Here is an 18,163-nt window from a genome sequence, read left to right on the forward strand (position 1 = left end):
TAGAAGAATGGCAAATGTCACATTTCATTACCCATTTAATTTTCTTAATTGGGTTTGGTGGAAATCTAATGTATGTCAATCCTTTGTGGGAATAATTTTAGTATTTGTGTATCCTGTAAATAAATGAGTTTGGTTCTTAAAAAGGTTTTATACTTATTAGACTATTATGATTCGGAAAGAAATCAGTCTGTTTCTCTGATATGCATTCTTTATATAAAATTACCAATGGGGACAGAAATTTTCACTGGTAAATTTTGTCATTAAAATTCATTACTCTTCTTAGTAGACAGTAGTGACACTCCTGCTTTATAATATTGGGGTTATTTTGAGAACCTGGTTTTTTATGAGAGCCAGTTGGTTTCATTCATGTGGTTGTAGGAGGGAATGGTGAGACCCCAAAAAGTAGCATATGCCTGGAGGGTTAGGGTCAGGAGTGTAAATGTTAGTTTACCATGGGAGCAGGATGTTTTCCTTAAATAATTTCCATCACCCAACTACTCTATTAAACAAATGACTTCTTAGGTACCAGCATCAGAAAAATAGAAGCAGAGCTTCTTGCCTTAACAGATAGCTCTCTTCCCCAAAAGCCTAAGAGAGGAGCTCATTTTGAAACTAGGGCTAGATTAGCACTGTAGCCACCAAGGCTGCCAGCAGCATCTCTTCTGCCAGCTCAGGAGAACAGAAGCGCCCATCCCAACATTTCCCTGGCCAGCCTGGCCAGCAGGGAGCTTCCAGCAGGTCCAGAACTGACACACTGTGGCCATGACCATCAGAGAGAAACGGTACTGTTTTGCCTTCTTCATTAAGGATCTATGTTGAAAAATTTGGGAGACAGTATATATGTAACAGCAGTTAATAGCACACACTTTGGGTCCCTCAGACTTTGGTTTAAATTCTGGCCATGGGACCTTGGGCTGGATACCAATTTCACAGAGAGTTTCACATGATAAAATGAAATGAAAGCATTTATTTAGCACAATGCCTGGAACAAGGTAAGACTCAATAAATTGAAGTGAATATTATTATCATCCTTAATAAACTCAAAGCTGGGTCTGATTTCTGACTGGAAGTTTTCATGTAAAATCATTATCAGTAGGGCTAGATTTGTTTTTCTTTTCCTTCTTTCTTCCTTCATTCCTTTCTTTCTTATTTTTAAATTCTTTTATCTTGGAGCTACACTTTGTACAAAATAGAAATAAAAGGGTTAGATTCTAAAGTTTTATCTAAAAATACTCATTTCAAGAACGCAGCGAGAAGTGGTAAATGTAGAATTGATGTTTTAAAAATATAATTCTAGAAGTTCCCACTATGATAGGGAAGCAATAAGAGGCTTCAGAAGCCCAAACGCTTTCCAGAAAACAGGAGAGGCCCTGGCCTGACTCACCGTTGCCCTGGCAACAATAGGGCCTGGAGGGCCTCAATCCCTGATCCCTTAATCTGAGTAGCTGCCACAGCAGTGCTTCAGGAAAGGTCTCCAACAGACACCTGGCTTGTTAATGTCATACTGGCTAAAAAGAGGGACACAGAAAAGATATGGCTTTCTCTTTGTCAAAAATAGCTGCCTAAATATCTCCCATGGTCCAGTTTTTCCAGACTAGCCAAGGCTTAGTTTAGAAAATAAGGCCACAAAGTCTCCACCAGATTCTAAGTACTGTCAAGGCAGTAGATGGTTTTCGAATATTTTTGTTTCTCCAGGGAGTCCAGCACAATGCTTTGCACACAAGAGGTACTTAATAAATAGGCACTAGACCTGCATCCCGCTCCACTCGCTGCCTCTCACCAGATGCGTGAATAAGCTAGCACAGACAATCTCACTCTTCTTCATCTTAATTTCTCCAGCTGTAAAATGATAGGGCTCAGTGCTGAAGTCTTTTCTGGCTCTAAAATTCTCCTTTTATTCTATTACTATTTTCATAATTTTGATAAACAGAGGACAAAGCATGCTCTTTGATATATTCCATTTTTCCCAATTGTGTATTACATTTTTTTATTTTTTTAAAGATTTAGATTTATTTATTTATTAACACCCCCCCCCCCCCCCCCCCCCGGTTGTCTGTTCTCTGTGTCTATTTGCTGCTTCTTGTTTCTTTGTCCGCTTCTGTTGTTGTCAGCGGCACGGCACGGGACGTGTGGGTGGCGCCATTCCTGGGCAGGCTGCACTTTCTTTCGCGCTGGGCGGCTCTCCTCCTTATGGGTGCACTCCTTGTGCATGGCGCTCCCCTACGCGGGGGACACCCCTGCGTGGCAGAGCACTCCTTGCGCGCATCAGCACTGCGCATGGGCCAGCTCCACACGGGTCAAGGAGGCCCAGGGTTTGAACCGCGGACCTCCCATGTGGTAGACGGACACGCCCTAACCACTGGGCCAAGTCCGTTTCCCAAATTTTTTTTAAATCTAAGGGTAAAATGGGATAATTTGAAAGAGGTATTGGGTTTTTGGTTTTCAATAACCATTCTGTTCCCAGGGAAAGAACTTTGTGGCTAAGCACATGGGCTAGGCAAAAGGACTTGAGTTCTAGTCCTAGCTCCATCAGTTGCTGTGATACTTTGGGCCTTCAAGCTCATTACCTATAAAATGAGTAGGTTTGATAATACATTAACCAAAGTTCTCAGGTAATGTATGTAAAGTCTTTGAAAGTAAGATGCATTCCATTAATACTAGTTATTCTTTCTGGTACACAATTCCACGTGCCAGCAACAACTGTTAACTTAGGAGGGTGAAAGTCTGGATTTGTAATTAAAAGGGAAGCTCTGTGAAAGAGTACCAGAAAACCCAATGAGGGGGGCACTAACCTGCTGGAAATACTGGCATATGGCTGAAAGGTGAGGGTTTTTTCCTCCCTGCTTTATATTACCTGTATTTTATTTTATTTTTCTGTATTTTTAAAAATTTATTTTGAATTGTTTTTTCTTAAAAGATACATAGATCACAAAAAATGTTACATTAAAAAGTATATGAGGTTTGAAAGGTAAGTTTAAACCCCTGTCCACCCAACATCAGGACCAAGATTTACATTTTCTGAGTGTTTTGTTTGTTTTTTTTTTTGTCTGAGTGGTTTGATTTGAACTTCCTCACAACAAAATAATTTTATGAAGATTTCCTTCTCAGAGATTCATTCTTTTAGGATACAACACTATCCCACTAGCTACCTGAATTTCTGTCTTTATAAATTCAGCTATCATTAGCTATAAACTTAAAATGAAATTATCAAACTTTTATTTTGAGGCCTGCTACATACTTACTATTTTATTTAATCCTCAGAAGAATGGGACCTTTTTCATCACCATTTAACAGATGAGGAAATTGTTAATTAACTTGCTCAAGGTCACACAACTATTACGTGGCAAGGTTGGAGGTTTAAATCCCTATCTTTTTTACTCCAGAGTCTGTCATATGTTTGTGACTACCCTCTATTTGATGTTGGCCTCTAACAGCGAGATGAAATGACAGCAGAGGCAAAGTGAGATTCGTGATGGGAGTGGGAGGCAGAACAGAAGTGAATATATACTCTTTGGGCCTAGGGCATTGGACACTTAACATGAAAAGGCATAAAGGGGGTTACAGCCAAGAAAAGGAAGGTGGAAATACAGAGAACCCCTGACAGTTCAGTCTAGCAATATTTGGTTTAATCCCTCTAATTACCAGATTTTCTAGGAAAGGGAGGCTCATTTATACATTCCCACTTGACTTCATGTTGGTTTCTGAGGATGTCCTGATAATGGCATATAACAAATGAAGAAGTTACTCTCTGAATCTCTAACTTGGATTATGCCCCTAACAACTATGGCCTCTCACTCAAGTATGAACAACTTCAGCACACTTTAGTCCTCAGATTCCAGGACTAGTAAAGATTTTGAGCAGCAATGGCCCTCTACCAAATATCTCCAAAATACAGATATCCTAGTGTTAACAACAACCACCTATTTCCCCGGGCATCCCCCCAACTTCCACCCACAGATTCCATTTTGTGACCTTTCCATTTCACACTGCTGGTTCTTCCATGTCTTTGACTACCTAAGTTTCCCTTCACCATCAAATTAATTCTCTTGATGCTAGTTTGCATCATATCTATCTCCTCCTCATTAATCTTCAAGAGTTTCTCATACAAGACCAAATTCAGACTCCATGGTCTTGAAGTATTTAATTCAAGACCCTCTCTGTACCCCTAGTCTATTCCAAGCCAACCTTTTGACTGTTTTTTCACTAGATTTAATCACTGTTCCCTAACCATACTTTGAGCCCACCTTCCATACCTGTGCTTAAAAGAATACATCCCACACACACCTAGAAGACCTTCCTCATTTGTTTCATCTACGCAAATCCTCCCCACCCTTCAACACCAGCTCAGATTCCACCTCCTCAGAGAAACTGTCCTTGACTCCTCCAGACTCCCTCCTCCTGTACTCTGAAGTTTGTTTTTCAACCATTTGGCACATAGCACTTACTGTACACTGATGTAATTACCTGCTCCCAGATCATCTCAGCTTTCCAGCTGGTTCTTTTGTGTGTGTATTTTTCTTCCCCACTCCCTCCCCTGCCTTGCTGTTTTTGCTGTCTGTGTCCATTCACTGTGTGATCTTCTGTATCTATTTCTCTTTTTGTCTTCTCATCTTTCTTCTCTAGGATTCACTGGGATTCGATCCTGGGGACCTCTGATGTGCAGAGAGGTTCCCTGTCAATTGTGCCACCTCAGTTCCTGGTCTCTGCAGCGCTTCACCTGTTTGTCTCTCGTTTTATCGTCATCTTGCTGCATGACTCACCCGCACGTGCACTGGCTCACCATGCAGACACTCGGCTCACCATGCAGATACTCCTGCAGGCATTTGGCTTGCCATGTGGGCACTCGGCTCGCTGCACCGTCACTCGGTTCCCTGCACAGGCACTCGGCTTGCCTCGCGGGCACGCTTTCTCTTCTTTTTTTTCACCAAGAGGCCCCAGTGATCTAACTAGGGTCATCCCATATGGTGGGCAGAGGCCCTATCACTGGAGCCACATCCACTTCTCCCAGCTGGTTCTTGAGATCACGGGAGGGACTGGCCTCCTCTCCAGCCTCCTTTACGCTGACATAGATCTCTGCTCCTTCTTCTGTCTTCTCTAATGTCCACCATCCTTTTGAGAAATGGCCAGTGTAAACACAGAGGTAATAACCTTTCAAAGTGAGGTCTTGGGGTATCACTTTCCCACTCAGTGCCTCAGTTTATGTATGAGGGGCGGGGCTTTGATGACCACTATGATCTCTTCAAAGTAAAAAGCGTTATCACCATCTTCTTCCAAATTCCCTTTTTCGAAACCCCTCTTAGTATCCTGACCCCTTGTACTGTCTCTCCAACCTCAGCCTCACAACTTATTTTGCCCAGCTCTTTCCTGTTAGGGCAGTCTCAGCAGCCTCCAGCAGAAGTCCAGCCTCCACAGTTCACCCTCTGCTAGCCTCGGTAAACTGGCCTTTCAAATGGCCCTTAATGCTCTCTGCGTCTCTGCCAAGCCAGTAGCAGAGTGAGAGGAAAGAGCTCCGTGGACAATGGAATATGCCTGCAGTTCCTCTTTCTATGCCTCCCAGAAGTGACTGGAAATGAATACCTAGCAAAACCAGGATAAAGTTCATGCATTCAACGAATCTAGAGTAACTTGGTACAACACTCAAATAAAAAAATGTTCTGGCTGGTGCCTCTCTTGGCTTCCCCCAAGACTGGCACCAGGGGCCTCTGTACCCCTATGCTACCTCTCTGTATGCTTTAGGCCATGCCACCCCACCACCAGCTGCCAGCTGCCAGCTGCATTTCAAGCCGGGCTGCTTGTGTCGAGAGGGAATCGCTTTGGCTAGGTCTGTCTTTCCAGCCCATTACAAACCTGATTGTCACTCTCCCTCGGTCATTCCAGTCAACTGAAACCTCTGCCCTTCCCGAACCCCCTTAATCCTCGCTGACACCCAGGGCCCATACCATGGTCTGCAGCCAGTTGCTTCTACCCTTCCTTAGACTTTTGTACCATTTCAAGCTTGTCAGCCCTGTCTCTCCTTTCAGATTACAAACCAGCCAGCAGCGGGATCTGCATCCCCCTCACCACCCAACTCTGGACAAGCACATAAAAGGTATTCAGTTAAAAAAAAAAAAAAAGGTACTCAGTAAAACCTTTCAACTGACCCTAGCCCACATTCTCAACCCCTCCCCTTCAAAACCAAACAAAAACGGCAAACAGGAAACGCTCGTCTTTTAAAAATTACTCTATTATTATCAAATAGAACCACAGTATCCAAAAGGTAATTATAAAGTTCTATCCCCAACTAAACTGCCCTGCCCCTCCCCTCCGAGTGGCTGGCGGCCAAATCACTCCCCCCGTGCTGATTGGTTTCATCCATTTTATTGTCAAGGAAATTAACAACCCGAAGGGGTTCCCCAGGTCCGCGCTCTCTCCCCCTGGGGCCGCGGGGGGGGGTACACAATGGCAGCCAACGACCTGGTCTCACTACCCCGGTGTCCTTAGGAGGAGGGACGAAGGAGAGAGGGGCTCACAGCAAAGGGGCTTTGGGTCCGCCCTGCCCCGCCCCCGCCCGGTGGGCTCGGGCCTCCCCCGGGTGGCCGCGGCGGGTGTCCGGGGGGCTCGGCCCCGCGCACCCTGGCCGCGGAGCCGGCGGCGGGGCGCCGGGCTCACTCGCCCGTGTGGGTCCGCAGGTGGTACTTGAGCGACTGCTTGTAGCGGAAGCACTTGGCGCAGTGCGTGCAGGGGTAGGGCCGCTCGCCCGTGTGCGCGCGTTGGTGCTCCAGCAGGTGGTGCTTCTGCGTGAAGCGCTTGCCGCACTCGGCGCAGTGGTAGGGCCGCTCGCCCGTGTGGATGCGCCGATGCTCCAGCAGGTGGTGCTTGCGGATGAAGCTCTTGCCGCACTCGGGGCAGGCGTGCGGCCGCTCGCGCGAGTGCACGCGGCAGTGGTTGGTGAGCTTGGACTTCTCGCTGAAACTCTTCTCGCACTCGGGGCACTTGAAGGGCCGCTCGCCCGTGTGAGTCCGCTGGTGGCGCAGCAAGTGCGACGGGCGGCTGAAGCTCTTGCCGCACAGGCTGCAGATGAAGGACACCTCGTGCTTGCCCGCGTGCACGCGCTGGTGGATCACCAGGCTGATGTGCAGGCGGAAGCTCTTCTTGCACTCTGGGCACGTGTAGGGCCGCTCGCCCGTGTGCGTGATCTGGTGCTTGGTCAGGCTCGACTTGTGGCTGAAGCTGCTGTCGCACTCGGGGCACTTGTAGGGCTTGGGGCCGCCGCCCCCGCTGCCCGAGCTGGGCGACTTGGGCCGCGGCTTGAGTGTGTGTTTGGGGTTGAAGCCAGATCCACGCTCGGGCGAGGAGTAGCCGCCACGGACGCGGTGGATGCGCTGGTGCAGCGTGAGCTGCTGCTTGTGCCGGAAGCTGATCTCGCACTCGGCGCACTCGTAGGGCCCCTCCTTGATGTGGTTGCGCTGGTGGATGATGAGGTTGATCTTCAGCCGGAAGCTCTTGCCGCACTCCATGCAGGTGAAAGGCCGCTCGCCGCGTCGGTTCCGCTGCTGCTGGCTGGAGGACCCACGGTTCTCGCTGAGGTGCCGTTCTCCGTGAGAGCTGGGCGCCAGCCTCTTCACCCCTGGGTTTCCCAGCTGCAGGGGTGGGGGGCTCTCCTCGCCTTCGGGAGACATCTCCCCCGGCAGCGGGGTCTGGTATATACTGGCGTCGTATCTCCCAGATAGCTGCCCGAGGGACTGCAAGTGCTGGGGAAGCTCATCTTCCTCTTCCTCTTCCTCCTCCTCATCTTGTTCCTCCGTTTTTATCACGATCCCCTCTGCTCCAGAGACAGGGAGAGAGAGAGACGATGTTAGCTGTTGCCTGCCGCCATCCCCACCAACACTTTACCCGTACTGTCGCCCACATTCCTTCTCTGGGGAAACCACTGCTTCCCACTGCCATGGGTCTGCGCACGTAACCCAAGCTGGCCACGGTGTTTGGTAGAGGAATGAGCAGCGACCCAATCCGAGTACTCTCCTGGAATTTTATCGTGGAGGAAGCAAGCCAAATGGTCTTGATGGTCACCATGTGAAGTTGGCCATTGCCCGTGCCCATTCTCCCAAGCTGCTAAGGGAGCAGTGACCAGCAGGAAAGAAAACCAATAGAGGCACCCAGATCCAGCTGTGCCTGAAGTTGGACATTCATGAATTTAGGGGTTATTTGAGCTGATAAGTATCTTTGCTTTTCCTTCCATTTAGGCTACTTTAAGGGTTAGATTTCTGACATCTGTATCAAAAGGGTCTACATGCATAGAATTCTCTCGCTTTTCTCTTCTACAGCCTCCTTTACATGAGCTCTGCTCAGTCAGACTGGTCTACTTTCCAGAACTCACTTGGGAATTTCTCCTTGTCCTACCTTTACTCACTCCCCTCCAGGAACGTCCCCCTATTCTCCATGTCTCCAAATTGTACCCATCACTTAACACCCCACTCCAAGCCTGTCTTCTCCCTAAAACTTTCCTTGATTATCACTGCCTGCAGGACTCCACCCCTTCTCTAAATCCACAGCTTCTGTGTGTGGCCTCCTCAGGAAGCTGTGGCATCTCGTGTGTATGATTCACCTGCAGTCACATGCCTCCGACCTTGAAGTTGGGACTGGATGGTTTTTCTTTGCCTCTCTCACTGTGTGCAGTGCACACCTCTGACTGATTACTGTCCTCCCACTCCCAACCCACCACTTTCTGGCCCGGCCCTTTAGGACCTAAACAATGCGAAGGCTACAGTGGCCTACGCGCATGTAAGTTTTAGAGAAAAGAATGGCATCTTACTATCATTTGGATTTTCTCAAGGGCCTTGTACTTATTTGGCACTCTGTAAACACTGTTAATTGAAGGTCTCTATTTTTAGCACTGACTTTGTGTGATTATGAGAAAGTCACTCACTTCTTTGAGACCATCTGTGAGAAGGAAGGCGTAATAATAGTCTGCATTTGCAGAATCCTTAAAAACAAACATGAACTTTTTCAGAGTACTTGCACACCTGTTCTCTTTTCATGTTCACAATATTATAGAATAAGTCAAGCAAAAATTATCCCCATTTCATAGATGGGGAATCCAAGACTCAGAGATATCAAGTGATGTATCCAAATAAGGTAAATAAAGTCATGGACCTTTTCAGAGCTTGCATTTTAGAGATCATCGAGTCTATCCCCTTTTCTGACTGAAATTAAAGCTAGCAATGTTTGTGACTTGGCCACAATCTTGTAACTTTATTAGTGACTCCTAGGCCATAGCACTTTTTTCTACTCTCAGTCTAGTAAACTGCAGTGTTAAAATGAAAAGCCAGGGGTGCTGAGTCCCAGCTCAATACTCTTGCCATATGACAATGCTGCCTCCATACTGTTAGGATTCTCAGCAGGAAGTGACTCAATATGTTTAAAACATCAGGAGGGAGGAGACAGGTTAATAGGCTGATACCTAATTATTCTGGTGATTATCCTAAAAATACAGAGTTCATGAAAGATGCGGAAAAAAAGACCTAAGAGGACTTAACTCTACCTGAGTGTCAAAGTTGTATGTGTGTGTGTGTGTGTGGGGGGGGTTTAAATGAAATCTTAAGAAACAGTTGACCCTAAAATTCAGGACTCAAAATTCCACAAACTACTGTTTAGTAACTTTCTATGGTTCTACTAGAATTACTGAGAATGCTCAAATGGCACTTTGGGATTTATATTGTGAAGCTCTCAATTTACCATCCACACATAATTTGACTTGTGCATTTCATTATTATTTTATGAAAAGCAATGTGGCATATTAAAAAAATTCTAGAATATCATGCAGTTATTAAAGAAATAAGGAGTTAGATTCAGATCTTTTGACCAAGAAGAGTGTCCATGATATTTTATTAAGTACAAAAAAAAGGCTAATTGCAGAGGAACTGTCTATGGATAAAATGAAACATTTTAAAAGCTATCACCATAACAATAATTTCTAAAACCCAAATAAAATCAATGTGATACATTTCTCAATTTAAATAATACATAAATTGATATACTGCTTAATACACATAAAACAAAACAAAAACCCAGGTGAATTCTACCAAATTTTAAAGGAACACACTTAATTCCCATCTTATTCTTTTTTCCCCCCCAGAATACAGAAAAAGAGAAAAAGCTGCCCCATTCATTTAACAAGTCTAGTATAATCTTGTCTCCAAAACTAGAGGATGATTCGAGAAAAGTTCAGGTTCATTTTACTTATGAATATAGTTGTACAACTCCTGAATACAATATTAGCTAACTAAATCCAGTAGTGCATTAAAGAAAACAACAACAACAAAAAAAACCACCATGATGATAAAGTAGGGCTCTTCCCAGGACTGCAAGGATGGTTCAGCATCAGAAAATCTATCACAAAATATGTCTTGGGATCATGCCACTGTGAGTCTACCTCCTTACTGTTTCTCCTTCTACTGACAAGCATCAGTAGTGTGCAGAACGGTGACCCTGAGGTTACCATTTAAAAAACGCAGAACACACATAGATTCTACCGGGGAAAGACAGTACAATCAGTCATTTAAAAAAATGTACTCCAAGGGTTAAAATCGTCAAGTTAATAGAGGCTTCTAGTGGAACAAAAGAACTATCAAGGACAAGTTGGGAAACTGAAGTTCTAGCTTTGCCACTATCTGTGTGACCTTGGACAATTTACGTGACCTTTCTCTGCCAGTAAAATGAGGGAGTTGGAGGTGTGATCTGGAATATCTTTTCTGGTCCTTCCCTTTACCAACTTCTTTTTTAGCCTGGAGACAGATTCTTAAAAATCCAGTGTCAGGAAGCCTACACTGCAGGCCAGGCTTGGTTACTTTCCCACCTGCCAGGCCCACCTTTGTCAAACTGCCTCTCTGAAGGAAACCATGGGAGGTGGGTGGGAGCTATCTGCAGGGCTCCTCACACCAGCTTCCCCGCGGCCCCTGCACAGAACTTACCCGTGCAGTTTCTCTGCTGCACCAGCATCTGTTTGAGCTCGCTGAACTCACTGGAGCCTTCCGTGGACTCCTCCAATGTATTTTCTTGTTCCTGCATGTCCAGATCGGGCTGTTCTCCGCAGGGGTCACCCAGCTCTGAATCCTGAAAGCCATGTTCTTCCACTTGGCCCATCAGGGGTTCAGGTGCCTCCAAACTTTCTGAGCCCTCGTCGTTGGTCTGTACCTCGATCTTAATCACGATCCCGTCGTGGGCTGAGAGAGGTGGGGAGGGAGAGGGGGAAAGGAGGAGGAAAAAACAATCCAGAACACTTTCATTCCATTTGCTGAGGTTTCTACAGTTCTAGAACCCACATTTCAAAAATTCCTATTTTAGAAACCCTGAAGAAATACGATTTTGAGGTAGCAGAAAGTAGAAATACAAACTTTTCTGGACATTTTATAGCCTTGAAGACCAGTAAAAACTGGAGTAAAGTTAAAATAGATGCAGAATTTGTTTTCCATGACCCGCACATTTTTAAAAATATTCAGCATCATCAGGGTTTTTAATGGATCCTAATTCCTTTTCCCAGGTTAGACGAGCCTAAATCAACAAATACAATTTCTCTCTGTCTCTTTATCATTCTTTCTCTCCCTCTCTCTCAATCACTCACAATCGAGTTGTGTAAAGAAAAATCTATTCTCTCTAGCCACTCACATCCTTTCAGACCCACTCTAATAGACGCAAGATAGCCTTCCATTCCTTTGCCTTGCCCACATTTACAAACACTGATATATGTTTAATAGTTTTAAAAAACAATATCCTATTACACACAGTGCCCTGCAATGTTTATTTTAATTGCCTAAAGGTCTGCAGATGAAATTCAAATGTTTCATTACACACATAACAAAATTTTTCATAAATGAGATAACATACACTTTTGTTTTTTAGTGCAGTTTTTTCCTTTTAATTTGCTTTCCCCTCACTTCTCATTTCATCATTTTCTCTTCCCAGATAACTCTTATAATTAACTTAGTATTTTTGTGTCATCATTTACATCATATACATTTATATTTTTATTTTTTGCCTATTGGTCTTAAAAAATAAAATCATTATACATACTCCTCTATACCTTTCTTTTTTCAAATATCTTGTAGAATATCTTCAAATAAATTTCTATAGGGCTAATGCATTCATTATTAAAGCTGCACATATTCCATGGTAAGGTTAATAATGTAGTTTATTCAATCATTTCCTTTTGAAAAACATTCACTTTTTGTTCTCAATCTTTTGTTATGGTGAACAATACTGCAATAACCATTTTTTTTATATCTCAACAAAACAGTGGTTTATTTCATTGTGTATGCATATCTTTTGCCTCTTTTCCAATTAGGTTGTTGTTTATTGTCAATTTATAAGAATTCTTTGATTCCTGCATTACAGATGTGTTCTTTTATCTACATTATAAATATCTTTTTCCAAATCTGTGACTTGCCTGTTAACATATTTGTAACACCTTTTACCATATAACTTTTTAAAAATTTATACATGTGGGGTATATGGAAACCTCTTATATTTTTTAATGTAACTTTTTTTGTGATCTATGTATCTTTAAAAAAAAAGCCAATAAAAAAAACATGGAAAAGAAAAAAAAAGTTTATACATTGTCAAATGTGTCCATCTTTTTATGCTTCTTGGTTTCCTGTCTTACTTGAGAAGGTACTTTATGGCCCTAAATGGCACATCTGCTCTCCTAGATTTTATCCCAAAGATTTTATTTCTTATATTTAGGTCTTTAAGTCATCTGGATATTTTTTAAAATTTTTGTATATGGTGTAAGGTAGGGGTTCAACTTTGTTTTCTTCTATATGGGTAGAGTTCTGCCAGCATAAACCCCCTTACAGTTGGAAAATCACTGTTAGATAAATGTGTAATGCATAAGCATTCATTCATTCATTCAACATTTATTCAACATATTTATTGAACACCAACTCATATGTTTACCATGCAGTGTACTAATGGATTGGCTCCATCAGTGAACAAAACACATGTTCCTGCCCTTATAAATCTTACATTTTAGTAGGAAAAGGAAAGAAACAAGAAACATAATTATATTGTATGTTAGAAACTGGTAAGTGCTATGGAGGGAAAAAAAGAAACCAGGAAACCAATGAACAAAACAGATATAATCCTTGCCCTCGTGAAACTTCCTCATTGTTCTTCTGCCATATTTCCTTGTCATTCCATCTGAAGTGAAGCTCATCACTGAGAAATCGGACCAACTAATTTTAATGCTCTAAACCGATGCCATATGACCTAAAATTAGGTTCTTGCTGATGCTTGCTGATTAGCCAACTCAAATCCTTTGGATGTAGACTGACTATAAAGCAGCTCTAATGCCTCCACATTGTATTCCCCACAGCCTTAAATGTAGACCTTTTCTACTTTTCCTAAAACTGAGTCTTCCACTCTCCAAAGATGTCTTTATTCTAGTCTCTATTTTTAAAAAGTCACCCACATTTAAAGCCTTGGTTTCCTCCTGCTTTAACTCAAAATTACCATCTGTACCCTCCTTTTCTCTCCAGTCTTAGGAGAAAGTGTCCTCCTCCCTCCTCTTTTAACCTAAATCTTCTGCTTGTTTCCTTTACCGCACCCTAGTTTTTCCTCCCAGGAATTCTGTTCCATCAGTTATCCCCCTTTTCTCTTCTTTCTTAAATTATGTTCCCTCCAGAAACATGATTGTGACCCCTGCATCAGAAAAATATCTTCCCTAATTTCAAATTCCTTAAAATATTTTGCTTGTCTACTCCCTAAAATAATTGTCAAAAACGATGTACCTCTTTGTACCTTTTTGAATAAATGTATAAAATGTACCAATAACTGCAAAAGATATAATTTCTGGGGTATTGTAAATAGTGATATTTAAAAATAAAACTTTCCAGCCCCCCCCCTTTTTAATTTAAGAGATATCATCGATTGAACCTGGGACCTTGTATATGTGAAGCAGGTGCTCAACCTCTGAACTACACCTGCTCCTCCACCCACCCCCTTTTTTAGGCACAACCACTGAGCCACATTGGCTTCCCTGAGTTGATTTTTCATTTTTTTGTGCATTGTTTGTTTTTTTATTTTCAGGAGGCACTGGAAACCAAACTCAGGACCTTCCATGTGGGAGGTGGGAGCTCAATCACTTGAGCCACATCTGCTCCCACCACCCTCTTTTTAATGTAGCCAATGAACTCTAAAAGCCCAATTTAAAATCCACCGTTATTCATTTAAAAATACATGAACAAGTTCTTCTTTGACAGTTGAAATTTTTATATCACCTTCTATTTTCATTCCACTTTTCCCAAGAACTTTATCTAATTAGAAGATATTTTTTTCACCTGGAACTCCTTCATGATCACCTTATCTGCCTGTCCACCAAAAAAATACATATATAAATTAAAATTTTAATTTTGCCTTTACTTCTAGGCTCTAAGTGTTAATTTTTTTCCTGACTTAAGCTATCCTTAGTTATTTTTTTTTAAGATTTATTTATTTACTTCTCTCCCCTCCCCCCCCCCCCACCCCGGTTGTCTGTTCTCTGTGTCTATTTGCTGCGTCTTCTTTGTCCGCTTCTGTTGTTGTCAGCGGCTCAGGAATACTTAGTTATTATTACTACAGAATGATAAACAATTATTCAAGATAGAAAACAAAAATCTTGTTGGAAATATATCTCTTTCAAGGATAGGTAAACATTTTTTTCTTCCAATTAATTCACTTATCTGAGAGTATTCTTTTTGCTAGAGTGAGTCAGAGTTCAGAATTAATTCTATTTTTCTATTTCATTTTTAGAAATGCAAGCACTGGGAAGCCTCCTTTGCATTAATATGGAGATGGTATAGAAGGAGTTTTGCTATGGAACTGTCACTTGATGCTTTGAACTTCTGAATTATATGTCACAAAATCACATGGTTAACATATCACAAATTGTTTTTAATGATTAGCTGACAACTTGATTAGGTTCGTCAATTTTGTTGAAAGCAAAGTACTGCAAATGATCTAACTTGTCAAAGAATTTGTCATCCAGGCTCTAATGATGCATTTCTGGACATGTGCCCCCAAATTCTGGATTGTCTCTTTGTTTGGTGACCCAGAGGGCTTTATACCTCAGAGAAATATTCCATAGTAAGATAGGGATGGATGGGAGGGTCCCCACCCTCCCCTTTTTCAGTAGTGAGAGATGTAGGAGAGAAGAATCTAATTTCAGGGACCATATGCATTGTGTGCTCTCAGCTGATCAGTTCCATGAATGAGAACAGGTGGATTAAGGACTTCGACACTGAGTCCTTAAAACCATCTGTTGTACATACTCGTCGAAAGTCTTTCTGTACCCTCAAGGGTATGGGTACCCCAGGTTGAAGACCACTGCCTACCAACACCTACCCCTACTTCAAGACCTCCATTCAAATGTCTCCCACTCCACAAAACATCTAACAATGTCCTCACACTCCTATCTGAACCCCAAGCATTTTTCTCCTCCTCCTTGAAGACATGTAACTCTTTCTTTCCCTAAAAATTTACACACTTCCATGTACCCTCATTTGTTAGACAGTGGGTAAGCCAGTTGTTTCCCACCCTTTTGCCCCCAGAAAGGTCCCTCACCCCAATTTTTGAAAGAGTCTTACCTAAACTGCATTTATAAGTGGTCATTTGTTCTTCCATTTTAAAAAATTAACAGAAGCACAGTGTGGGAACATAGTTTATGATCAAAGTTAGCATTTCAAAAGTATTGCAAAAGTTTGTTGTTGTTTTTTAAAAAAAGGAGTGCAGACATCTGGTTTGCTGACAAGAAGAAAAAACTACCTTCACATATCTTACATCAAAATTAATTCCTGATGGATCAAAAATTTAGACATAAAAAATGAAATCATACTAGAAAAAAAGACATGGGTATAAAAAATTTAATGACTTTGAATTGAAGAACAGGCTATTCTTAGACTTGGGGAACCTTAGATATTCCTTCTGAAAGCTGTCCAGTCGGTGACACCAAACGTATTAAGTGTACTCAACCCACATCAACTCCAAATTTGCTAAATAATATTTTAAACGAATTTTTGTAGCTCTGCTTTGAGATCATGTGGCTAGAGAAACTTACTTAATCTGTGACTGGTTTTTCCTCTTTGTAATCACACTTGTTCATAAGAACTCTTGTGAGATGGGAAAACCCTAACCTACAAATTGTTTTCAAATTAATTCAATGTATGTGAGCACTAAATTTAATAAAGAGGCTGACATATTAATTTGTAGATTTAATTAAACATTTACTCACTTTGCAATTTTCTTTTTGTTTTTTAGAGCAAAAATACTTTATTTCAGATTTCAAATATTTCCATAAGTTTTCAAAAAGCTCATAGGTCTTAGGCCTGTGATCATAGTGTTCACTGAATAAAATGACCCAAGTAAGTATTTCTACACATGATGTGAAACCCAGACACCATAAAGAAAATAGCTGATAAATCTGAATGCATAAAACCTTAAAACGGGTAGATTTGAACATAGAGAAATTTAAAACTGCTATACCACCAAAAAAGCCCACACCAAACCCACCATTTACGAAGGTAAATCACACATTGGGAAAAATATTTGCATACATATAACAGACAAGTGCTAATATCCTTAATATTTTAAAAGCCTATACAAATCAATAATAAAAAAGATGAAAAATCCAAAAGAATAATGGACAAAATACACAGAATTAAGAAATGCCAATGATCAATAAAGGCATGAAAATATGCCCAACATCGAAATTAAAGAAATTAGAATGAAAATATCAAAATACTGTTTTTCCCACTATTTTGGCAAATATTAAAAAGATAATACGTTTTTTTTAAAGATAATACAATTGACATAGGTGTGGGAAATAGGTATTCTGAGACATAGATGAAGGAATATAAATTGGTACAATTGTTTGAAGGGCATGAGCTAGTATCTTTATAAAATTTTAAGGGGTATATATCCCTTGACCCAGCAAATCCACTTCTAGAATTCTAGTTTCAGACAAGTGCACAAGGATTTATTTGTAAGGATTTTTATTGAATCACTGAAACTTCTTACACCCTAAATGTACATCAGTGGGAGATTATTTAAATAAGTTATGAAATCATTACACAGTATATTATATAGTCTGCTAATAAAAAGAACATTCACATGTTCTGATGTAAAAAGATGTCAAAGATATTATGGTAAGAGCAAGTTGCCAAACAATATACACATATATATTTTACAAGAATGTATTTATGGATCACTTGTATAATTAAGACCATATTGTGTATATATTACTCTCTGTATATAAAATTGGAAGGAATAAACTTTTGACTCTTGAGAGAATTATGGGGGACTCTTACTATTTTTTCTTTCTGAATGTTTTAGAAATACAAATGGAAAGACATATGTTAATGAAACGTTAGAGTTTTACTGGAAAGTAAAGAAGAGTTTGCTGCATTATCTTTCTCTACTAGCTCAAAGCCAAGAAATGATGGTTGACATTGACTTTGCAACCTTCTCATAGGTATACTTTCTGTTATACTTTTTAAAAATTTGCTATATGTACTTTTAAATCCTTTTTTAAAAAACGTATACATGCACATAACCCTGGGCGTGAACAGTTTTTCAGGACCTGCAAAAAAAGTTCTCCTCCCATTTTCTGCTCCCCAGAGGTAGTAACTTTCAAATCTTCTGGCTGATTCTTCTGTCATTTTCACTCAGAACTCTAATTTACATACTTACATTGCTGGTCCTTGATTTTTCAATTTTAATCATTACCTAATGTCTTTCAACAGGTGGAGATGAAGATCTTACACATTTTTTCCAAATCTCTGATCTTCCAGTATAGTTTCATTGTAATTTTGATTATATCAATATCGGGTATTTACAGTAGGTTATATGACTAGTATTCATAATTGAACCATGTAGCATACTATAAATACTTTTCTATGCCTATAAACCTTTTTGCTTTCCCTACAGCGAATATTTTTTTCTTTTGCTTAGTTCACTAGAAATACCATTAATTCAACCCCAATCTCTCCCCTTGCCCGCTGTGTAGTTCTCCCTCAAAACATTCAAACATATTTACTATGCCACCAATTGCATCTTCTTGAAGAAAACTTTTCTGGAACCTTCTGATGTGCTCTAATTTGACTGGTTACCTCTAGGTACTTAGCTGCCTTCTACGAATACCTCTTCACCGTCACCT

At 41.3% G+C, this 18,163-nt stretch overlaps 1 protein-coding gene across 1 annotated transcript in view; it reads right to left on the reverse strand.

Moving 5' to 3' along the window:
• Nucleotides 1-6,512: 6,512 nt before the first annotated feature.
• The window catches only part of ZNF777 (zinc finger protein 777), a 31,020-nt gene continuing 19,369 nt past the window's right edge, over nt 6,513-18,163 (reverse strand). The window contains exons 5-6 of the mRNA XM_058297554.2: nt 10,950-11,201; nt 6,513-7,801 (exon numbers count right to left, since the gene is read on the reverse strand). Of these exons, the coding sequence (XP_058153537.1) occupies nt 6,645-7,801; nt 10,950-11,201 (1,409 nt within the window). The 3' untranslated portion in view covers nt 6,513-6,644. The remainder of the gene's footprint in view (nt 7,802-10,949; nt 11,202-18,163) is intronic.

This window comes from Dasypus novemcinctus, chromosome 5 (genome assembly GCF_030445035.2).
Source record: "Dasypus novemcinctus isolate mDasNov1 chromosome 5, mDasNov1.1.hap2, whole genome shotgun sequence".
Lineage (NCBI taxonomy): Eukaryota > Metazoa > Chordata > Mammalia > Cingulata > Dasypodidae > Dasypus > Dasypus novemcinctus.